Source organism: Anopheles merus, chromosome 2L (genome assembly GCF_017562075.2).
Source record: "Anopheles merus strain MAF chromosome 2L, AmerM5.1, whole genome shotgun sequence".
Taxonomy (NCBI): Eukaryota; Metazoa; Arthropoda; class Insecta; order Diptera; family Culicidae; genus Anopheles; species Anopheles merus.
Genome location: NC_054083.1, coordinates 36,914,421 through 36,937,540, shown reverse-complemented (window position 1 = coordinate 36,937,540; position 23,120 = coordinate 36,914,421). Strand labels below are relative to the sequence as shown.

Sequence of the window (23,120 nt, the reverse complement as noted above, 5' to 3'; positions counted from 1 at the left end):
CAGCGCACCAACACAATCAAAGTCGTATGCAGGGTTCGTGGAGCGAATAAAATAAAAGAAGAGTATAATTGAATGTTACAAATTCAAGGGCCTAGAGAAAAGGAAATTCGTTCAGTGTTTCGATTATATTATTTTTCTTGATTGTTTCAAAAAGTCTTACCTTGGTTTTCTATTTGTATGTTAGTTTATTCGTCCAGTATTTAGTTTATATTTTGAAATTTATCCGATTCTTTACGTCGTACGACACGTACATGCGTTTTTACATATATTTTTCATTCGCCAAAGTACATATTTAATAGATTGATGCTTGAGTTTGGACCGGTGGTAGTCGTCAAATCGTACGACTTAACAACATGCCCGTCATGGGTTCAAGTCCCGAATAAACCGTGCCCCCATACGTAGGACTGAATATCCTGCTATGGTAACAATAAGGCGGCGCTCTAGCAGCAATCGAACACGACATCCGACACGAACAAACCCATATAATCATATGGAGGTGCACTGTCAGACACAAACAAACAAACAAGACAAACATCGAGTCGAACATGTCAGTTGATTCTGTCTTTGATGTTCGATACCCACCTGTCCCAAGTGCCACAAATCCACTAAACGACCACTAAACGGCTTCTAAACGACTCAAGTTCTCTACCTAAACGGAATATAGAAAGACTTCGTTTAGCAGACGCCAAACGACTCATGCATTCTAAAAATAGCAAAAAAGCTGGTGGCGCTATCTGTTGGTGGGATACCCCAACCAGTTGAGCTTCATCGCTTGGAGGAGAGCTTTCTCATTTCCTCTGTACTGTTGTATGGTTTCGCATTGAAGTTATGCATCGCTAGAACTAGAACGGCGATACGATTGTTTAAATACTAAACTCCAACGGAAACCACCAGCACTGAAGCAAGTGAGATTTGAACAATGGTCATTGGTGTTGATACCCACGTATCTAACCACACGACCATTTATATAGATTTTTGCTCAGAAAGTTAGAAGGCTATATAGGTCATAATAAAATGCAACTTGTCGAAACACATTGCAAGAAAAGGATAGCAATATAATGATGAGTTGTAATACGCCATCTATTGATCAAACCAATGAAGCTGTGGAGCTTTCATTTTTTTCTATGGATATTCAATTTTCCAGTCGTTTAAGCTTAATCTGTGGCGCTTGGGGTGCTTTGAATACCTTGGCTGTCAAACGCTTCTCAGCTACAGTAGATAGAATTCAATTCGGGACAATTTCAAGTTTGTTTTCGTATTTTGTCTCGTTTTATTCTTAAAATTCGCCTGCAAAATATTTTAAATATCTATCAATAATATTTGCAATGCTTCACAATCAATTTTAACATCAAATATACAGGTTTGAAACGTATTAAACTATTGCGTGTACATAATGCATGTGTGTGCACTGTATGTGTTTCGCATGGACGTTTGTTTACATTTTTCAATATTAAATTTGAATGATTTTTATGTTATTATTGATGTAAATAACTAGTAAATTATTTGTTGAATCTTCCCCCTGCAGATGGATATTCATTTTAACTATGAAAATGCTTCATTTTCGAGATAAAAAGATAGGCGTATTGCAGTGCATCATGACCGGTCTGTAAGACATCGAACAGCTGACAGAGCACCTATCGCACAGAGTCGTGTTTGTTTGTTTCGTTCGATTGGTCCCAGAGCGCCGCCTAAGTCACTGAAAGCCAAGCTTACTTCACTAGTGGGTACAGGCAGGCCTTTGACAGACAACGGTTGTTGTGACAAAGAAAAAGAAGAAGATGCTTGGGTTTCCTATATTTATCTACCAAATTTGGAAGTACTCACTTCGGGGACCACATTGTTTTTTTTTTAATTAAGCTATGTGTTTTTTAATTTTAATTTTCATTAAGTATAGAAAAAAGTGTAAAAACTGGTACACTATTGATAGATCTCGATCAACTCTAAATGTTATAAAAAAAGCTAAACAAAAAACATATTTGTTTTCCTCAACTCATCGTTCGGTTTTGTAGTGCACAGGAAATAGAAAATAGATAATGTTATTAATTCTTTATTCCCAGAACAATGCCTGAAGTGCATCGATTCTAATCAGGACTGTTCACATTGTAAGGATTAATTTACTGATTACACCGTTTCGATTCGTAGATCATAATTGCCTTAGAAACACTTTCCAATAGTAAGTGCCCAAGGTATGAAATTTCATTGGCCGCAAAATACCGCGTATCTCTAATTTCCACATAAGTCGAATTTCACAACTTTCATTTAAAATGTCAATAATTTTTGTCTAGATATCTGCTTGACGTGATAGATTTATAATGCTGGATATAACTCTGACAGTATATTACAATTGCAACCTTATTGAAAGAATTATAAAATTTCGAACAAAAAGGAATTTGTTTCCCACTTCACAATTTATTTGTCAAAACAGTGCAATTTGCTCAAATAACTGTCAAAATGGCCAAATTGGTTAAAATAATTATAAAATGGCGTATCTCCGAATCTGCGTATACAGGGTTTCCCACGATTTATTGGTCAGTTTCCATGATTTTTTGGTGCGTTCCCACGATTTTTTGGTCGTATCTCATAGATTTTTGGTTCGTTCCTATAATTTATTGGTATTTTCAGATTTGATATCAATACAATCGGACCAAAAAATTCTGGGAAACGGCCAAAAATCGTGGGAACGCACCAAAAAAATATGGGAACCCACCAAAAATTGATGGGAACCGACCAATAAATCGTGGGAAACCCTGTAAGAGGTACCGAGTATCTCAGGAACCGAGTATTATAGTGTTTGACATAATTTATATGTTTGGAAATGATAACTAAAGGCTAGCAACTGACTGTGTTTTAATACAATAAAACTTTAAAAATAACTATTTTTTTTTGTTCCAACGCTAATTATTTAGTATAAAAAGAGCTTCCTTAGGAAATACGATAAGTTTAATCCAATTAGAAATAATCTAGTGCGAAATAATTATATAATCAAAGGACTTCCCTGGATAATGTTGTGAAAAACAGGTCCTTAAGTTTCATAAACATCGAAATTTATTTTTGGTCGCAATAGCCACCACGTTGTCGAGGATTGCATGAAAAATTCTTATCCTAATTCTTATCTCCACGTGTCTCGAGCTACAATTCGAATGCAAATGCATTTCACACAAAAGCAATTAAAACTGGTCCAATTCAGAAGCGACTGATTTCCTAGTCGCAATGAGAAGAAAGAACAAAAAACTACACACATCGAACACAAAACCAACAAATTCACACGCTGCCCAGTTCCGGGGTTCGGTAGAGCCAAGCGACAAGGGGCATTGCATCGCTGACGTCGTTCGCATTCGATCCGGTTCCGTGTGCAGTCTGGGAGGGCTACGCAAACTCTACCACGCCACCATCACCATGTTGCGCATTTAGCAGCGCTTGACCATTCACCAAAACCAACCTCCCACGGACACTGCCTGCACCATCGCCACCTGACATAATGGGTGGGAATTCCCCATGCTTGCGCGCCCCATACACGCACGGCGTGGCTGTGATCTCGGGCGGCGAAGAGTCATTCATAATTCTAGGAATCGTCGCTGCCGTTTGCCAAATCGAAGCGAAAGGGCGAAGATGAAAATACACAAACAAGTGGTGGGGGTGGGGGGGGGGGATGTTGAGTGGTGTGGAGGGTGTAACGCTCGTCGAACGGAAATGCCTTCGAGTTCCCGCCAAAACGATAACCAAGTATGAAGGCGTTGCAGCCGATAAGGGGAAGTTTGTGATATGATGTTTGATATTTTGTTTCGAAACAAACATTTGGTGTGAGTGGAAAAAAACCATAAACATGATTTGTATGTAGTAGTTTCATCGTATAAAAGTGTGAAATAATAAGGGTATGTTATCCACAAGCAGCAAATAATTTTAAATTAACATCAAACACTTTAATATCATTTCTTCTTTACTCTACAGTCACTGACATTTTTCATCAATAGAACAGCATTTTTACGATAAAAATCTATTCAATATATTTCAAGAAAATAGCCATTACTTGCGTAAATAAAATTTCGCAAAATTATTATTCAATTTTGCTGCTTCTGCTTCTTTAGCTTATTTGTATATTTTTTGCTGAATTTTGGTTTAAACATTATTATTAATTATTGAATTATTATTAACTCTGAACGAAAAGTGTATTTTTCCTATCTTTCCGATCATAAACTGCAACTGCGTGCTAATTTTTCCATACACAAACTGCACCAGGAAGCCAACCACGTGCTCCCATCCGTCGCAGTGGTGACTGCAACCACGTGACTACCTGCAGCATGTTCAAAACAACGCGCACCCAAAATGCGTCCATTACTGTACGCAGCATGCGAGAGCAAGGAGCGAGCAATCGAAAACAGAAAAAAACGGCCCAAAGCGCCCGGCACTGCAAACGGTGGTCCAAGGGCAAAGGGATGGCCGTGGGAAGACGCGCGCACCATGGTTGGAAATAGTTGTGCGATGACTCATCGCCCAAGCTGTTGCGGCCCAGCTCTTATGGCTTGCGTATATACGCTCTGCTTCGGCATCTTCTTCTCCTCAACGCAATGAAGGAGGAAACAGGGCAGCGGCAACAACAAGTGTTGTTGTTTGATTTCTCTCGCAATCGCTCTCTCTCTCTCGCTCTCATTTTCGATCGTTCTCAGAATCTGAGGCAAATAGGTAGATATAAAAAAAAATGAATCCCAGCCTACCAAGCAACACGGCAACGGAGCGAGGAAGCGAGATAGAAATAGCCAACAACGTATCTCTCGCAGGCACAAACATAGAATCTCGGAACAAAATGATCTCAGAAGACAAAACAGAACGAAACAACTATGTGCCCGTTCGTGGGGTCGGCGTGTTGCAACGTGTTTCTGCTTATCTTTACCTCCCTTCCCGTCATCCTCCTGCCGCGTGGTGCAGCGAGAGAATGCACATTCCCTTGCAGGCGCGCTTTCGTGCTTCGGCAACCTGTTTCTTCTCGGTGCAGAAGGCGCATTGGGATCGATCCACAGATTATGACCCGCTGCTCGAATGCTAACGCCGTGACGCTGTCCTTGAGTATCTAAGAGGACTGCTTGAGGAAAGGGGAATGAAAGGTTGTTTTTTTTGTGATTTTCTGTTTCCCTCCACGAGGTCCACGCAGTATTGATGGAATTTGGCCGTTATCCGGCTATCCCGTGCTCGGTGGCGTCCCCGGTGGCGCTAGACGGTTTGCGATAAGCGCAGGCAAGGGACGGTTTTCCACTGCCCTGTTCTCGTGTTTATCCACGTTTCCGAGAGAGATGGGACAACACAGACACAGAAACACAGTTTATTTACAATCCAAATAAATGCGATTTACGATAACAAATGGTTGGAAGATAAAAGGTTTCGCTTGGAACTGTTGAAGCTGCACAACGACAGCAAAAATACAAATAATACTTTGGTTTATTTACTAAAAAATTTTATCGTAAAATTTTCAAAATAAGAAGGTACTGAATAACAATAATTTCATAAGTCTCTGCGCTCATAAAATCCCCCAACAATCTGCACGAACAAGCTGCACTTGTGTGCTGCAAATTAATGAAACGCTAAAATGCGGCACAAAGTTCAACAAACTTTACGTTTCTTCCGGATTTTTTGTTTTTTTTTTGTTTTTTTTCGCTCCTCCATTCGTTTGTCCACCAAAAAAGGGGTGACATTCGCGAACCACACACACACACACGCACAGAAAAACGTGTTGCTTGACGCCGCGTACCAGCGGTTGTTGTTCTTATTATTGTTCTTATCATTAATTCCCTGGTTTCCACCCCACCACCCTCTACACTTAGAAAAAGTGTTGGTAAGCCTGCAAAAAAATGAGAACGAACGATTCGAACCTCAATCTGTTCACAACCGGATTTGCTGGAGTTTCGAAGCTCTATCGGTAAAGCAAACGTGCTAAATGGAAGCTTCATATGGGCGACAAATCTGACGAATTGAACGAGTATGTGTGTAGTAAACAACATCAGCAACAAACGACAATACACCCAACCCACAGGTCCTGCTGTAGGTGGTGGTGTAAATTAGCGGGGGTGCGAATTTCAAACAGTACAGTGCGCTATGGATTTTGTTGGCACGTTGTGGGCGCATTTGATACGCAAGGGCTTACGCAAATGGTGACACTTTCTCTCGATAGTTACACTGCTAACAACAACACTGAAGCTAAAGAAGAAAAAACCCGACTTGTGTTTATGTTTGTTCGATTGTTTGCGTTAAATGATCTCAAAGATCCGAATCTTTATAAAATGTTCCTTCGAATTAAATTATGATCAACAGTTTATCCGGACTATTAAACGACTTCTTTCTTGTTTAACCACCGACAAACCGACGTGACACTGGTGTTACAAAAGTGTCCCACACGAAAGTACTGTCATTTACCAGTGAGGCGAACACTTCTGTCAAAGAAAGCTCTGTTCACTGCTGCTTCGATGTAAACAACTTTTCTAAATACAAATTGCGAAGGAAGTGTGAGGCACGATTTTGTGAGAATTATTGGACAAAACACCCAGGAAAATCATTTTATGTGTTTCTAAATCAGTGCAAAAGATGTGAGAAGTACATAAAACAATACGCATTAGAATTTGCGAAGAAAAACAAAAAGGGGATTTAGCAGTTTCTTCTCTGTATCAGAATATATATATATATATATATATATATATATATATATATATATATATATATATATATATATATATATATATAATAAACTCTATTTAACGATTTGAACAGCGTTTTTCAACGTTGGCGAGTTGTTTCCCGACAATACATCTGTCACAGACATAAGATTACTGTTGGGAAGCATATCAAAAGCCTCGAATAATAAGGTTTGCATTTAAAAAAGTCCTTTTTTCGGCTGTTTGTAGAAAAAATACTACGCAAGGCAATTTCTTTCCAAGTAGGTCCCTTGAAAGATAATTACTTAGATTAGTTACAAAAATAAATCTACTACCTTTCTATTACCCGGAATTTTCACCAAGGCCGACGAAGACATGCATGTAGGCATGAATTAATTATGTTCTACCTTCGGTTTTTATCAATTCCTACTCAGTTTATACGACAACTTTGTTGGAGTAGAGCATTTTTTATTATTAACATGTTTTGCAGCTGGAGGATGTTGGACTGGTTTGCTAGCTAGGGAGTCATATTGAAATTCTGCCGATATTCGCTTGAAATTCAGTTTTGGCGACATTGCTTGCCGCTGTGAAACCAGTGGACGCTCTTCCATGTTTGTTCATGTTTCCCAGGTACTATTTCACTGTTTGGCCGGTTGCATCCATCGCCCGGCCAAGATAACGCAGGAATGTAACGAGTTGTCCCTCGGTCTTCAATTTCAGCATCTTTTAAAGCTTCTTGACACTCAGAGCCGTCGGGCTTTCGGAACTCGATTTTTTTCTAATAATAGTGCCAAGATGTTGATAATGTCGGGATAGGCTTGTACGACGACCAAAAAACTGTCGCACGGAGTCCTTTTTCAGACGCTACGTGATGTCGTTCTTCGATCGCGCACGCTTGTAAACGAAGTTGCTTCAGTTTTTTGGCCATCGCTATTAGAGTTCAAATGATAGAGGTGTCAAATTTTGTGTGCCAACTCATGGGATACTATTATTGAAAGTGTAATTAACGTTTCGTTAGTGCGGGTGTATAAAAGTATAAAATAGATTTAAAAAAATTAAAATCTTATATACATATTATATAAAGTTCATTCAAATTGTTCAGAAATCAAGTTTTGTGAAGGAATTAAAAAAGGAAGAAAATATTTTTGTGCAATATCTTCTAAAATTGCGATAACTCTTTTGATTGAAAATAAGTCCGAAGCTGTGATAATTTTAATCAGAATAAATAACTCTCCCGATTTTATATTATATGTGTTTTAAAAAACATGCATTCAGCAACTCTTTGATATCCTTTAATTTGAATTTGAATTGAATCATGCTGTTTATTTAATATTCTTGCTTCCAAAACAAATCTTCCTTCGCGAACATTCTACCAGCGCCTTACATCCGTCCACTACTGTATGTCTCAGAAAAAAAACAAGGGTGCAGGGGAAGGAGGTAACAAAAAGCCGGGAGTCCCATTTTAACAGCTTTCAAACCCGTGCATACACGCATTGGCTCGGCAGCCCCAAACGCAGCACCGTCGGCGAAGGTTGTGTGTCCGCGCGCGCACCCGCACGCGGGATTTTGTTGTCTTCTTCTGTCTGTTAATTCTCACCCGTCCTTTTTAATGCCATTCCGCGGACGAGATGGAAAGAAACAAGCCAAACTGCCGCCAATCCCCAAAAACGGTTCCCTCCCCCCAAAACAGATGTAGGATATAGACAAAGGGACGCGTATGAGGAGGGCTTGTGAAAAACCAGGCGCAAAATTCGAACGGCGTACAACACGCGCACCGCCAGCCAGCCAGCCAGCAGCACCACCGCACACATGCAAAAAGCACGAAGCCTCCCAACACGATCGTGCACGAGCGCGCACGGGTAGCCAATCGCAGCGCCGGTGGATGACGTTATGCGGGCTATTTTTAGCACCATGAATCATATGTTCCTGTACCAAACCCGCGCACACTACTGTACCAGCGCACGCACACCAGCAAACCGCCCCGTACGGGTGAAGCTTTCATCAAGTCGGCTTCATTTTTCCATTCTCCATTCATTCGCTTTTCTACCTTCAAGCCGGACGGGTGTGTGTCTGTACGCGCGCGCGTGCGTGCATTTTGTTTTCCCTGTCGGCCGACAGTAGCCAGTACCACGCCAGAAAGCACGCGAAAGCCACCACACGGGATATTGGGGTTTTCCAACCACCGCTCTTGGGATAGGCGAAAGAAACAGCAACGAAACAGTACATGTGCGTGTGTGTGTGTGGTTTGTGATTTATGCGTGGTTTTGTGACAGCAAATTGAAAGATAAGTTGAAAGGGTGTGTAATGTCGTCATCGCCCTTGTGCCGCGCGCCACAGTGAGAAGGAATATTGGTGCAATAATAATCGCGTCGAATGTGTATTTCGACAGCCGTCCGTCCCAACACACAACGGTGACACCATCCATCCCGTCTTTTGCTAAGTAGGCGTAGCGTGAATTAGGCGTAGGCCGCCCTTGTGTGCATTGCGAAATATATTCCACACCCCTCCCGCCCTGTGCTCGCGTGTGTGTGTGTGTGTGTGTCGTGTGCACGTGTGCGCTAGTGTGTGGTGTGTGAGTTGCCGTGTAGAAACGCGTGAAAAATCCACCCCACCGTCAAAGAGGCAAGGAGCGGCGGTGTGGCGGAACATTCTGTGCAATACTTTGTTGTTCCATGTGTGTGTGTGTGTGTGTGCGGAGACACAAATCCATTATTATTGCGCGGTCTTTCATTGGTGTTGACGTTTGCACGTACGGGAGAGCGCGCGCGGGCACGTGTGTGTGAGTGAGTGCGTACGCGATAGCTCACCCGTGCAGTTGGTGTGCGTGTGTGTGTGCGACAAAGCAAAGAGCAAACTGCAGATAAAAAATAACCCTCCCGTACATTTCGCGACGCGTTTGAGCTCGTTCGCCAAATAGAACGCGCTCTGTTGACGGGAACGCTACGGCCCATAAACCTCAGCAAGAAAGAAAAACAACAACACCAACTACACGCTTCAAGTGGCCTTACCAGGAAAAAGCAAAAAGCAAGCAAGCAGCAACAACAAAAAAGCAAAAGCAAACGACAGAGATAATCATTGTGTGTGTGTTCGTGCGTGGTTGTGTGAGTGTGTGAGTGTGGCACTTCAAATTGCCTGTCATTTCCTCTCTGTGCCCATCCGTTTGTTGTGATAAAGTATCCGTCATCGCAAAGGCTTGACAGTGGTGTGTGGTGCCATTAAAGCAAAGCAAAGCAGAAAAAAGCGCAATTCTTCCCTTACCTCGGGTGTTGTAAAAGCTCGTTAACCTTCCAAGGTGAATCCGTAATTAAATCGAAATTAAAAAGCGCGTTTGCACCTACCAAACAACACCCTTGTTATTTCGTTGTACGTGGATGTGCTGTGTGCATGTGTGTGCGTGTATGAGAAAACAAACAAGTGTCAGTGCGTACTTCGATCCGTGAAAGGAACAGAAGGGCCCGAAGGTTGTGTGTTGTTTATCCCTGTACGCAATTTGACATTTCTCGTTGTTCGTCCAAAACAAAACAACACACACGGTTCTCGGTTCGGGTTTGGGAAAAACCCAGAACATTTGTGCAACGATTCCCCTTCCCAACAACCAACACAGCCACGATGCGAAACAACGTGCTGAGCAGTAAGCACGCCAACAACAACAACACGATGGAATCGTTCTACGAGGACGCAAACGCCCAGTTCCTGCCGACCACAACGAACGGTGGCGGTGGTGGTGGTGGCGGCGGTGTGGTAGTAGTGACGACGGGCAACGGGAATGGGTTGAAGCGGCCGGCCACTCTCGAGCTGAACCTCGGCCCCGGGAAAGCGCGCAAGACGCGCTACAACACGTCCATCACGATGCCGTCGGTGCTGCCGTCCCCGGACCTGCAGATGCTGAAGCTGGTGTCGCCCGAGCTGGAGAAAATCATCAGCACCAATGCGACGCTGCCCACCCCGACCCCGAGTGCCATCATCTTCCCGCCGTCGGCCACCTCCGAGCAGCAGCAGTTCGCGAAGGGGTTCGAGGATGCGCTCCTCTCCATCCACAAGAAGGACACGACCAGCAAGCTCAACACGAACGTGCCCACCAACACCACCAGCAACAACAACAACAACAACAATAGTAGTACGAGTAACAACAACAACAACAGTGCCAACAGTGTCACCCTCGTCGGTCCGTCGGCGATCGAGCGGCTCTGTCCAACGACGGCAGCGGTCGCGCCCGTGACGGCCATCGCGACGGCAAACACCGCCCCCAGTATGGCGGCCGCGACGGTCGGCCATCACACCGGCATGAGCGGAGGGGAAATCACGTACACCAACCTGGGTAGGTGGGCGGAAAAGAGGCCCGCTCTTTCCGCGCGGGCACTGTTTTCACCGCGACTTACATTCCACTTTCCTTTTTCCCTTTCCCGCAGACTACCCCGGTGTGGTGAAGGAGGAACCGCAGCCGACGACGTCCGCCGCCAGCAACCAGTCGCCCCCGGTCAGCCCGATCGACATGGAGTCGCAGGAGCGCATCAAGCTGGAGCGCAAGCGGCTGCGGAACCGGGTCGCCGCCTCCAAGTGCCGGAAGCGGAAGCTCGAGCGCATCTCGAAGCTGGAGGAGCGGGTGAAGGAGCTGAAGGCGCAGAATGCCGAGCTGGGCGGGGTGGTGTGCAATCTGAAGCAGCACATCTTCCAGCTGAAGCAGCAGGTGATCGAGCATCACAACTCCGGCTGCACGATCACGCTGCAGGGCAAGTTTTGAAGCACCAACAGTGTAGCAATCTCGGTTCGTCCCATCCTTTAGGTGTCCTCTAGCAAAAAAGGGAGAAAGTGCGTACGTGCGTCGTGATACGATTTTTGTTTGTATTTTGTTTGTTTGTGAGGGATTATTTTTTGAGTTTGTGTGTGTGAATAGGGAGCGAGAGAGGCGCCGGTCGTCATGAGGGCGACTAAAATGAAACTACTAGGTAGTGTATACACGACCCGGGAATTGATTTCCGCGGCTCTCTTCAGGTTCAGGTCTTTCGTAGTAGGGGAGAGAGTTAGTTACTCGAAAACAAAACAAAACAAAACACATTTACGCGAACAAAGCTTATTGCCATTGTGAGACACAGAAATGCCTTATCGTATTAGAATTGATAGCCTATATATTTGGGTATGTAACGCCGCCGCCACCGCGGGGGGGTTTGGGGTTTTTGGCGCTTCTCGGTACTAATAGGAGGACCACAGCGGGAGATGTATGTAAAACAACGGTGGATAATGCTAGTGTTTACCACTACTTGCTCTGTGCGTTTATCGTTCAACGAGAGCGATTGTTTGTGCAGGAAACAAAGCAAGAGGAAGGAAGATTTTGCGGATCGATGTTGTTAGCAATAAGTTGTTAAGTCTCCTTTAGGGTAGCAGGGGTTAGCAGTAAGCTCCGAGGTAGCATTCAAACGAGTCAGATTGTTTTTCAAATGCTCTAGAGTTTGTTTGAAACAAAAACAGAAAAAAAAACAAGTGCTTCTAGTCGTTGGATCGAGCCGGTTGTGTCTGTCTATACCACCTACCCGTGGCGCGTGATGGACACGGTCGACTCGAATTCTCCTGCAGCGCCGCAGCAAGAGAAAGTGCCGCATTGAAAGTGCATCCCGCAATGCTAGTGTCATATTGTTAGTTTTTACATGATTTTTTTATGTATAAATAGAGCTTTTATTTAGGTGTAACTGCTTTCTTGCACAGTGCGATAGATTGATTCTTTCCTTTTTGCTTTCTACCGATTTCTGATAGTTTTCTATAGTCAAAACGATCTGATCCCAGTCTGTTGCGTTGCCTAAACCATCCCGACCGCACAGTTTTACAGTTTCCTTTGTCACATTTAATTCTCGCTCTTTAAAAGCTATGCTTTCAACCGAAATAACATGCCAGGAAGTGGTGTGATACATGCCATACATTTCAAAAGGGAAACTGCTTTCCCATGCTTCCGCCCTCCCCCACACCATTTCAAAGCAATTTACTCTAGTGACTCCAACACGGTCAAGGATAACACGACAACACGCTTTTGGGAGTTGTCGGGTTTAGAAATGTTTCCTAATTTTGTGTAATATGAGAAGTGCTTGTGAGGTGATTGCACGCGCAATTGCAAGATGTATATAATTTAGAACGGAAAGCGAGCGAACCCCGAAAGTCACAGTGCGTGCCAGTGTGAGCGTGTACGCCACGAGGTGTAGAAATATGAATGCTAATATAAACAAACAAACAAAAGGATGCAATTTTTGTTTCAACTATTTACTTGTAGCTTGTAGAAAATACAATGGGAGAAAGTGAGGAAGCACCATGTGCTAGTTCGTTTGCGCGACGGCGTAAGTGAGACAGACAATGTGAGAGTCATTTGAAGAAAGATATTTATTTGTAAGCGTTTATCGATTTCGTTTATCACTTTATTTTTGAAAATATTTACAAATAAAATCGACCATTTCGCTATTTAGTTTTGCCAAACGTTAAATATTCGGTGGGCGTTTGTTTTTGTATTTTTTTTTTAGAACTACCAATATCTACAAAAAAGCGTCACACACATACATACAGTGATTGGGGTACGCGGACACGGTTGTGGGATTTTCTGCTGTATGGCTGTATGTGGCCGCCCTGCTTATTAGCTCTTCACTGTTGACGCAATTACGTCATCATCGATGGGTACCCGTTGGGTTGGGGGTCGGCTGTGGAGTTGTTGACCTTCACTCCCTCTCCCGCTCTCTCGACGGTGGGATGGTAAAATCTCGGTGAAGCGCGAGATATGGAGTTGGCAGTGTTTTGGTGGAGTAAATACGGCGACACTATTAACGCGTTTGATAATGCACGCCGAAGGAATGAAAACAGCGTTAGTTTATTTTGTTCGATGTATAAAAAACGGCCAAGTTTGCCTCTTTGTTAGGGAAGCGGTGGCATCAAACTGTCTCTGAAAGGTAACGTGCATGTGTGTTGGGCGGAAAGAAAGACATGAAAATAACGTAAGTATGAGCGAAACATGAATTTTAACCAACTCTTTGTTATTTTTATTGTTTTATAAATGTTCGCTCTATTACAGGGTTTACCAGCATATAAAACAACTGTTCACTTGTTTATAACAATAGTCGTTTTGTATAGACACCGCTGTCTACCACTTGCTCACACGTCAGATGGTATAAGCTACTCTGTCCAATTTAATAACACAATTTTCGCCTTCGATTAGCAACTGTCAAATTCGGCACAGTTTGTTTTGTTGGGACAAATTTTGCAAAAACCAACCATTTTCAAACACGTTTCTATTATTCAAGCAATATGCAGTGTAAACCATACATTTCAATAAATCAAAACATTAATTTTGTTAATTATACAACAACCACAAGAAACCGTGCCGAATCCGACCGTTGTGCAATCGAAGGCGAAAATTGTGTTATTGAATTGGACAGAGTAGCTTACACCATCTGACGTGTGAGCAAGTGGTAGACAGCGGTTTCTATTCAAAACGACTATTGTTATAAACAAGTGGACAGTTGTTTATTGGACTGGTAAACCCTGTATTACAAGTTTCATCTATCTTGAAAAATAAATGACTTGAAATTTGCATTAACATTTTTTTTTTGCTAAAGTGATTTATTTGAAGGGCACTGTAATTGAATTGTAACTGCATACTTTTAGGCGTTTGGCACGTGTGCATTCAAACAAGCGTTACATTGCATACTATAAGGCGTATAACGGTCGAAATCAGTGCAATTTGTATCTTGGACTATTTTACTATTCTATTTAGCGTGTTTGTACCACTTTTTCAAATAATTATTTTATTTATCACTTGTTTTGCATTATAATTATCATTATTATTATTATTATTATTATTATAGTTATTGTAATTATTAATAAAACAACGAAATATGCTTAAAACGTACGTTTTATTAATGTAAATGTCCATTGCGTTTATAAAAAAAAGTACAACGAACCTGTTATTGACTAATAAATAATAATAGCCCCCCTCCCACCCTGCCCTCCCAACCACGTTACTCGTTAAATTCCAGCATATCAAAATCATCGTCCTCCCATTCCTGCGCCGCTTTCGTTGTCTTTGGGCTGACTTTCTTGCTCAAACTCTCCGCAACCGGTACCGCAAGCATCGTACCATCCGCATCCGTTTCCTTCTCCTTCGATTCCATGATTTCCCACAGCTCCAGGTCATCGTCCGCCCCGTTCAGCGTGCTGGAATCGCCCACCATGCCACCGTCCTGCGTCGATTGGCTGTTCGGCTGGCTGTTCCAGCGGGCCGACTGGTTTGCGGCCGCCGCCGCCGCATGCCCCTGCCGTGGCCGCTCCTTCCCTTCCATCGTCAGCTGGCTCAGCTCGAAGTACTGGTTCGGGTGGTTAATGCCCTCCTCGAGCTTCGTTTCGTGCACCACCTCAAAGTACTTCCCGCACGCGATCTGATAGTGGCCCTTCGCCGCATACCCGGCCACCTCGTCCGCATCGATCGCACTCAGCCCGTAGCCGGTCAGCTTCATCTTGAGCGTGCTGGAATCGAGATTCTTAAACGGGCAGCCGTGCGTTTCCCCCGGCCCGATCGGTGTCGTGATCACCTTCATGCAGGAAAACGGCGAGTAGTTGATGCGCGAACCCTCCTTGCCGTAATTGTGCCGGATCGCGTACGCGTACTCCTTCTCGAACTTCTCGATCGGCACCTTGCCGCGGGTCAGCTCCTCGCGCCAGAAGCGCAACGCATCCTCCATCGTGACGCCGATCGCCTTCAGGAACAGCGTGTACTGCATGCGGCCCACGTGCTTCAGGTGGTGCGTCGCGCGCAGCGTATCGTGCACGTTGCGCATGCACAGCGAGAACGATTTCTTCGACAGCTGGTCGAGACTTTCCACCGGTACGCTGCCCGTCTTGGCCACCGTGTAGTTTTTGCCCGTGTACGACGTGTGGATCGATTTCAGCAGCATCGCGAACCGCTCGTCGATTTCCAGCGTCGGCAGCAGACGCAGATGACCTTTCAGCCCGTCCTCGATCAGCTGCTGGTGCTTCTTGCCGATCACGTGCGTGAAGTGCTCGGGCGTGATGTACGCGACACCCGCCTTGAGGAAGCATTTGCGATCGCGCACCAGGTTCAGCACCTCGGTAAAGTGAACCGCGTAGAAGTCGGTCGATTCCATCTTCAGCCGCGTGTGGTTGTACGTGCTCGCGCACAGATGCTCGGAAATGTCCAGCTTTTCCTCGTCCGACAGCGGCTTGTAGTCGAGCTCGTACACCTCGAGAAAGTCCTTCACGTCGCGCATCGACAGCGCGCCGAACTTGAGCCGGAACAGTTCCATCTCGCGCGCCACGAACCAGCGCCGCAGCTCCTCCGACCGGCAGTAAGCGAACCTGAGGATGAAGTGGGACAGATAGTCTCGACGACGGGCCGCCTTGCTTGCATCGTCGTTCAGGTTGCCGCGCGCCAGCTTGGCGTACGTTCGCAGCCCCTCGTGATTGACCTCCGCCAGGACTGCCTCGCGCCACGCTTCCGAGGACACTTTCGGGTTTTTGGCAGTCACCTGCTCGAGCAGCCGGAGCATCTTGAGACGTTCCAGGGCCAGCTTCTCGAACTCGTCGATCGTCAGGTCCACGATCGGTGGTATCAGGTAGAAGCACACGTTGTGCGGGATGATGTGCTCCAGCGCCAGATCCGCCGAAAAGCGCTTCGCGTTCAGATAGTTCTGCCTGGAGTTGATCATTTTGCGGGGGTTTTTATTTAAAAAACACTGACCACACACACAAAATCTGTCCCCAGTGCGAGCTTCTTATAATTCCACAACAAAGCGACGTTGTTGTGGCGCGTTTGGCGCGCATTTTTCTCCCAACCGACTGACAGCTGTCAACGGGACTGTTTGTTATTTTTCGACTTTCGTCGATTTTCAAAACGTCAAACCAAAAAAAAAAGTCGACCAACTCGAGAGGCAAGCGCGTCCGCCCGGAGAGATTTGTTTATAAAGTGGCGTCCCAAAAAGAAATTTCGTTTTTTTGTAGGAAAAATCACTTAAATTAGGTTGGGCTGCGCCTAGACGCGAGCGCAACCGGTGGGGCGTGATGGGGCAGTAAAAGGTTTGGTGAAATATTTGTCCGGAAAGGTTGAAAATTGTGGTGCAATTTGGCTGCCTCTATCTGCCGGACTGGACGTGTACAAGCTTGCACAAAGGTAAAGTGGTCGGGCGCTGGTTTTTGGAACATTCTTCCATTTTCCTGCTATTAAAATCAGCTAAGGATTGTTGTAAAAGTGTGTTTTCATTCATTTAAAATCTTTTTTTTCCTTTACCAGCAGAGCTACAAGCTAACGGAGTGGACGAGAAAGAAGAACAATAAGAAGAAGAAAAAGTACTCCGAATTGTGATTCCAATTTTCCAGCAAATCACTCAATCAATCATGCATATAAAACAGGTAAGACAGTCGCAATGAAACTGTCTACAAATAGTATAAATTACCATTTTACCATCCCAACCGCTGCCTGCAGGTAATCATCCAGGGCTTCAAAAGCTACCGGGAGCAAACTGTGGTGGAACCGTTCGACAAACGGCACAACGTGGTGGTCGGCCGAAACGGTTCCGGCAAGAGCAACTTCTTCTACGCCATCCAGTTCGTGCTGAGCGACGAGTTTACGCATCTGCGGCCCGAGCAGCGGCAGGCGCTGCTGCACGAGGGAACGGGTCCGCGGGCCATGTCCGCGTACGTGGAAATCATCTTCGACAACTCGGACAACCGCGTCCCGATCGACAAGGAGGAAATCTACCTGCGGCGTGTGATCGGCGCGAAGAAGGACCAGTACTTCCTCAACAAAAAGGTCGTGCCCCGGTCGGAGGTGGTCAATCTGCTCGAGTCGGCCGGCTTCTCCAACTCCAACCCGTACTACATCGTGAAGCAGGGCAAGATCAACCAGATGGCGACCGCGCCGGACTCGCACCGGCTGAAGCTGCTGCGCGAGGTGGCCGGCACGCGCGTGTACGACGAGCGGAAGGAGGAGTCGATGAATCTGCTGCGCGAGAGCGAGGGCAAGCTGGAGAAGATTTCCGAGTATCTGCGCACGATCGAGGACCGGCTGAAGACGCTGGAGGAGGAGAAGGAGGAGCTGTCCGAGTATCAGAAGTGGGACAAGGCGCGCCGCACGCTCGAGTACGTGATCTACGAGACGGAGCTGAAGGAGACGCGCAAGCAGCTGGAGGAGCTGGACGGGCAGCGCAAATCGTCCGGCGACAAGCAGCTGCTGCTGACGCAGGAGATACAGAAGGCGCAGGACCGGCTGAAGAACGCGCAGAAAGCGCTGAAGGACGCCAAGAAGGACGTGGTGACGGCGAAGGACGAGAAGTCGGTGCTAGCGACGGAGCACCAGCAACTGCTGCGCGAGAAGACGAAGCTGGATCTGACGATCTCCGACCTGTCGGATGAGGTGCAGGGCGACAACAAGTCGAAGGAGCGGGCGGAGCAGGAGCTGGAGCGGCTCAAGATCACGATCGCGGAGAAGGAGAAGGAGCTGGAGCAGGTGCGGCCCCGCTACGAGGCGATGCGGCGGAAGGAGGAGGAGTGTTCGCGCGAGCTCAATCTGAAGGAGCAGAAGCGCAAGGAGCTGTACGCGAAGCAGGGGCGTGGGTCGCAGTTCTCGTCGAAGGAGGAGCGCGATAAGTGGATCCAGGGCGAGCTGAAGTCGCTGAACAAGCAGATCAAGGACAAAATTTCGCACCAGAACAAGCTGCAGGACGACCTGAAGAAGGACATTGCGAAGCAGAGCGAGCTGGAGAAGAAGATCCAGGAGCACACGGAATCGTTCGAGCAGCTGCGCGTCCAGATCGACGAGCACAATAAGAACTTTTACGAGCTGAAGAAGAAGAAGGACCACTACCAGAGTCTCCGGAACGATATCTGGAAGAAGGAGACGGCGGTGACGCAAACGCTGTCCGGGTACAAGGAGGAGCTGGCGCGGGCCGACCAGGCGCTTCGCTCGATGGCGGGCAAACCGATCCTGAATGGGCGCGATTCGGTGCGCAAGGTGCTGGAGAGCTTCCAGCAGCGGGGCCGCGAGTATGCGGAAATTGCCAACGCGTACTATGGGCCGGTGATCGAGAACTTTAACTGCGACAAGTCGATCTACACCGCGGTGGAGGTGACGGCGGGCAATCGGCTGTTCCACCACATCGTCGAGTCGGACCGCGTCGGTACGCAGATACTGAAGGAGATGAACAAGCAGAAGCTGCCGGGCGAGGTGACGTTCATGCCGCTGAACCGGCTGCAGGTGAAGATCCACGACTATCCGGAAGATCCCGACTCGATACCGATGATTTCGAAGCTCAAGTACGAGGAGCAGTACGATAAGGCGCTGCGGTACATCTTCGGCAAGACGCTGATTTGTCGTAATTTGGAGCGGGCGACCGAGCTGGCCAAAAGCACCGGCCTGGACTGTGTCACGCTCGAGGGTGATCAGGTGTCGTCGAAGGGTTCGCTGACCGGCGGGTACTTTAACACGTCCCGGTCGCGGCTGGAGATGCAGAAGAAGCGCTCCGAGTACAGCCAGCTGATACAGGAGCACGAGAAGGAGCTGGCCGACTTTCGGGCCGAGCTGAAGCAGACCGAGGCCAACATCAACTCGATCGTGTCGGAGATGCAAAAGACGGAAACGAAGCAGGGCAAATCGAAGGACGCGTTCGAGAAGATACAGGCCGACATCCGGCTGATGAAGGACGAGCTGTCGCGCATCGAGCGCTTCCGCAGCCCGAAGGAGCGGTCGCTGGCGCAGTGCAAGGCGAACCTGGAGGCGATGACGAGCACGAAGGAGGGGCTGGAGAACGAGCTGCACCAGGAGCTGATGTCGCAGCTGTCGGTGCAGGACCAGCACGAGGTGGACTCGCTGAACGACGAGATCCGGCGGCTGAACCAGGAGAACAAGGAAGCGTTCACGTCGCGCATGAGCCTGGAGGTGACGAAGAACAAGCTGGAGAATCTGCTCACGAACAATCTGTTCCGGCGCAAGGACGAGCTGGTGCAGGCGCTGCAGGAAATCTCGGTGGAGGACCGGAAGCGACAGCTGACGAACTGCCGGAACGAGGTGGTCGCGACGGAGAAGCGCATCAAGAAGGTGCTGACCGACACGGAGGAGGTCGACCGGAAGCTGAGCGAAGCGCTCAAGCAGCAGAAGACGCTCCAGAAGGAGCTGGAATCGTGGATCCAGAAGGAGAAGGAAGCGCAGGAAAAGCTGGAAGAGGACGGCAAGCGGATGGAGAAGTGGGCGACGAAGGAGAACATGCTGCGCCAGAAGATCGACGAGTGCACGGAGAAGATCGCGGGGCTGGGCGCGCTGCCGAACGTGGACGCGAGCTACCAGAAGATGTCGCTCAAGTCGCTGTTCAAGGAGCTGGAAAAGGCCAATCAGCATCTGAAGAAGTACAACCACGTGAACAAGAAGGCGCTCGACCAGTTCCTGAGCTTCAGCGAGCAGAAGGAAAAGCTGTACAAGCGCAAGGCCGAGCTGGACGTGGGCAAGGACAAGATCTGCGAGCTGATGCAGCTGCTCGAGGCGCGCAAGGTGGAAGCGATCCAGTTCACCTTCCGGCAGGTGGCGGCCAACTTTTCCGAGGTGTTCAAGAAGCTGGTACCGCAGGGCAACGGGCATTTGATACTGCGCACCACGAACGATCAGGAGGGCAACGATATGGAGCGGGAGGTGGAAACGTCGGACGAGTTTACCGGCATTGGGATACGCGTGTCGTTCACGCAGGTCGATGCGGAGATGCGCGAGATGAATCAGCTGTCCGGGGGGCAGAAATCGTTGGTTGCGCTGGCGCTGATCTTCGCCATCCAGAAGTGCGATCCGGCACCGTTCTATCTGTTCGACGAGATCGATCAGGCGCTGGACGCGCAGCATCGCAGTGCCGTGGCGGACATGATACACGAGCAGAGCGACCGGGCCCAGTTCATTACGACCACGTTCCGGCCGGAGCTGATGGAGAAGGCGCACAAGTTTTACGGTGTGCGGTTCCGGAACAAGGTGAGTCACGTGGACTGCGTCACCAAGGAGGTGGCACGTGACTTTGTCGACGATGATACGACGCACGGTTAAGCGGGGGGTGAGTTGAGGTGTATTCTTTCTCTTTGTAAGGCATTCAATTTATTTTTTAACACCTCTTTATCGTCCTGTGTCCTGTCGGAGTGCAAGATTTGCCCTTTTTTTAATATTCCTTTTTTGATTTTCAAAAACTTCCTAATCGATTGAAATGATGCTCTCCAATGTCCATGTAACCCAATTTTTAAAACAGTGACACACCACGCAGGCACAGGAATCGAGGTCCATTTTTACCGTAGTTACTACTTAATCGAGCATAATCGTAGCCGCTAAGCAGACGGGCAGATCAAAACAGTGAAGAAAACATTATACATTAACAAACTCGGTAGCTGCTGGTTTGATGGGATTACATCAGTTAGAACTTAGTATTCTGTGTATTTAAACGTCACGTCACATTACAGACTATTGTATTTTTTAAATGTCTTCTGGAGTAATAAAGCATTAAAATTACCAAGAAAGGATATGCGTTTATGAATTAATCGTTTGGATTGATGTCAAATAAAAGCAAATTGAGACCTTTCCATCGCAATTGCCCCTATTCCCGATCATTGTCACTAAAACCATGTGCGGCAAATGAGAAATTAAACGCCTCGATGTATGCAATTTCGTTACAAATATCTTATTTTTGTTACAAAGTTGCATAAGACCAGGGGCAACAGTTAAATCGAAGCGGCAAATGGTTAAAAAATGGTTTTCTTCTGTGTGAAAGGCTCCTCTTGGTCTTAAACTTTTAAATATTTATCAAGAATCTCTAAATTAAATAGGTAAGCCATAATTGTTTCACTATTTGAATACGAAATACTGCAGGAGCATTGATTTCTTTAATTTAAGTAAAAACGTGGTTGAACCAATTGGGATGCCAATTTGAAGAAAAACACAAACGAAAAGATACGGTTAAGGGTAAAACATTTCCAACGAAAAGTATATATTTCCTATTATTTATTACATCATTAATCAACCAAATTGCAGCGACATTTGTGTCAGTAATCCAACGTACAATATAGGTAAGTGTTGTCGATCGCATTGACACCGTGTGGTTGAGGGGATGATTTAATGTTTCCAAATATATGTACCGCTTCTATGCCAAAGCTTACTCCGAGCCGAACTGTTTGCCCTCGGGGCAAGAGATGGAAGGGAAAAACGGTTTCTTTGTCGGCCAGAGTTCATTAACACGTGGAACCCATCGATGTTGGTTGGCCTTGTTTGCTCTTGCGGGAATCTTTCTCTGTGTGTATGATGGTCCAGTGGGGCTGGATGGTATGGGTTGAACTGGACTGGACTATTTCCAACACTTTTGTTCACTAAATGGCTCTCGATCGGGCGCAATGTGGTGTGTAGTGTGAGTAGAGTTTATAACACTGACAATGACGATTACAGGGAGAAACGAAACAGTTTTCGGAGGTTTGAAACGTGCCATGACGATGTTTGATGAACGATCGAACACGATAAACGGAATGTGTTGTGCAGACACGATTGTTACCAGGGCCGAAAAGGACGAAATTATCAAGCCGTGGTGCTTTTGGGGTTGTCTTTGCGAATGGGGGCAAACACATATTTACATCGTAGGGTAAAAGCAAAGCTTTTTTGGGGGGGTAGTTGTGTAGAAGTAACAGCGGCCTTCACACTGAATTGTGGCCACCCGAAGGTGCGCCTGGTTTCACTTTGCATGTGTGTGTGTGTGTGTGTTTTGAGGGGGAAGATGATATTGCGGGGCTGGTGGTTTCGGTGGATTTAGGCGACCGTCGAGCGGCTGTTCGCGTGGAACTGCTGGACGGAGATGACCAGAGTTAGCACGTAGATGCAGGCAGCAATCCAGCAGTTGTATGCGTTCTGAAATAAATCAACAAAACAACACGGTCATTAGACAGCTCCAGCAGGGAGGTATTGCACGTTTCCTGACTAATCACCTGACTGTACGCGACGTCAGCGGCCGCATAAAACTCCTGCGGTGTTGGATAGTGCTCCTCCAGCGGCAGATCTTCGATCAGCGCGACACTGTTGATGTAGTAGAACACTCCCATCAGCAGCTACAGGAAGGGGGGAAGAAACACCGGAAAGGACATTCCAGGATGTATTGAATTATCGATTACTCATCAGCGCTCCCTCGGCTTCCCCCCTGGGGCACGGGGTGAGGATAAACAAACCATCCAGCGCCAGGGTCGCAGCCTCCCACCGTCGGGCAAGACAACTTACCAGCTGGATTATGCCCCAGACGGAGATAATCAACCCGCACAGGGAAAGTTTCGGTCCACAGATCGGCATTTTCGCGGCGTGTCAATACTGGGTACGGGAGGATGTGGTGCAAAAGAGCAAAATACGCCTGCCCGAAAAATTTCGTCGTTCACCCTCGAGCCACTGCAGAGTTGATCACAAGACTCTTTTTTTCTTCCCTTTGCTCAGCCGTCACTGGGTCATGTGACAGC

At 46.7% G+C, this 23,120-nt stretch overlaps 4 protein-coding genes across 5 annotated transcripts; 2 read left to right on the top strand and 2 right to left on the bottom strand.

Annotated features, from left to right (window-relative positions):
- The first annotated feature begins 8,144 nt into the window (after positions 1–8,144).
- LOC121592593 (transcription factor AP-1) lies at positions 8,145–12,863 on the top strand. Its single transcript, XM_041914190.1, has 2 exons — positions 8,145–10,956; positions 11,048–12,863. The coding sequence occupies exons 1-2, from the start codon at positions 10,248–10,250 to the stop codon at positions 11,377–11,379; spliced, it is 1,041 nt and encodes a 346-aa protein (XP_041770124.1). The 5' UTR covers positions 8,145–10,247; the 3' UTR covers positions 11,380–12,863.
- Positions 12,864–14,589: 1,726 nt separating this feature from the next.
- LOC121591840 (DNA primase large subunit) lies at positions 14,590–16,442 on the bottom strand. The gene has a single exon (XM_041912868.1). The coding sequence runs from the start codon at positions 16,328–16,330 to the stop codon at positions 14,627–14,629; it is 1,704 nt and encodes a 567-aa protein (XP_041768802.1). The 5' UTR covers positions 16,331–16,442; the 3' UTR covers positions 14,590–14,626.
- A 113-nt stretch (positions 16,443–16,555) lies between these two features.
- On the top strand, positions 16,556–21,164 carry LOC121591839 (structural maintenance of chromosomes protein 3). Of its 2 annotated transcripts, none has more exons than XM_041912866.1 (3): positions 16,556–16,791; positions 16,915–17,030; positions 17,104–21,164. In XM_041912866.1, exons 2-3 carry the CDS (start codon positions 17,016–17,018, stop codon positions 20,692–20,694), a joined length of 3,606 nt encoding a protein of 1,201 aa, XP_041768800.1. In that variant the 5' UTR covers positions 16,556–16,791; positions 16,915–17,015; the 3' UTR covers positions 20,695–21,164. The 2 variants fall into 2 exon arrangements, with proteins under 2 accessions (XP_041768800.1, XP_041768801.1); XM_041912867.1 differs by having other exon boundaries at positions 16,912–17,030.
- A 457-nt stretch (positions 21,165–21,621) lies between these two features.
- On the bottom strand, positions 21,622–23,120 carry LOC121591841 (ribonuclease kappa). The gene is made up of 3 exons (XM_041912870.1): positions 22,891–23,120; positions 22,605–22,724; positions 21,622–22,527 (listed from the first exon to the last, which is right to left on the bottom strand). The coding sequence occupies exons 1-3, from the start codon at positions 22,957–22,959 to the stop codon at positions 22,429–22,431; spliced, it is 288 nt and encodes a 95-aa protein (XP_041768804.1). The 5' UTR covers positions 22,960–23,120; the 3' UTR covers positions 21,622–22,428.

What these genes read in the sequence shown, in the direction of transcription:
- LOC121591841 (XM_041912870.1), bottom strand. Translation starts at nt 22,959, where the DNA reads ATGCCGATCTGTGGACCGAAACTTTCCCTGTGCGGGTTGATTATCTCC. An exon ending in TCTGGGGCATAATCCAGCTG is followed by an intron (nt 22,725 to 22,890) that starts GTAAGTTGTCTT and finishes CCCTTCCTGTAG; the next exon opens with CTGCTGATGGGAGTGTTCTA. An exon ending in CTGACGTCGCGTACAGTCAG is followed by an intron (nt 22,528 to 22,604) that starts GTGATTAGTCAG and finishes GATTTATTTCAG; the next exon opens with AACGCATACAACTGCTGGAT.
- LOC121591840 (XM_041912868.1), bottom strand. Translation starts at nt 16,330, where the DNA reads ATGATCAACTCCAGGCAGAACTATCTGAACGCGAAGCGCTTTTCGGCG.
- LOC121592593 (XM_041914190.1), top strand. Translation starts at nt 10,248, where the DNA reads ATGCGAAACAACGTGCTGAGCAGTAAGCACGCCAACAACAACAACACG. An exon ending in AATCACGTACACCAACCTGG is followed by an intron (nt 10,957 to 11,047) that starts GTAGGTGGGCGG and finishes CCTTTCCCGCAG; the next exon opens with ACTACCCCGGTGTGGTGAAG.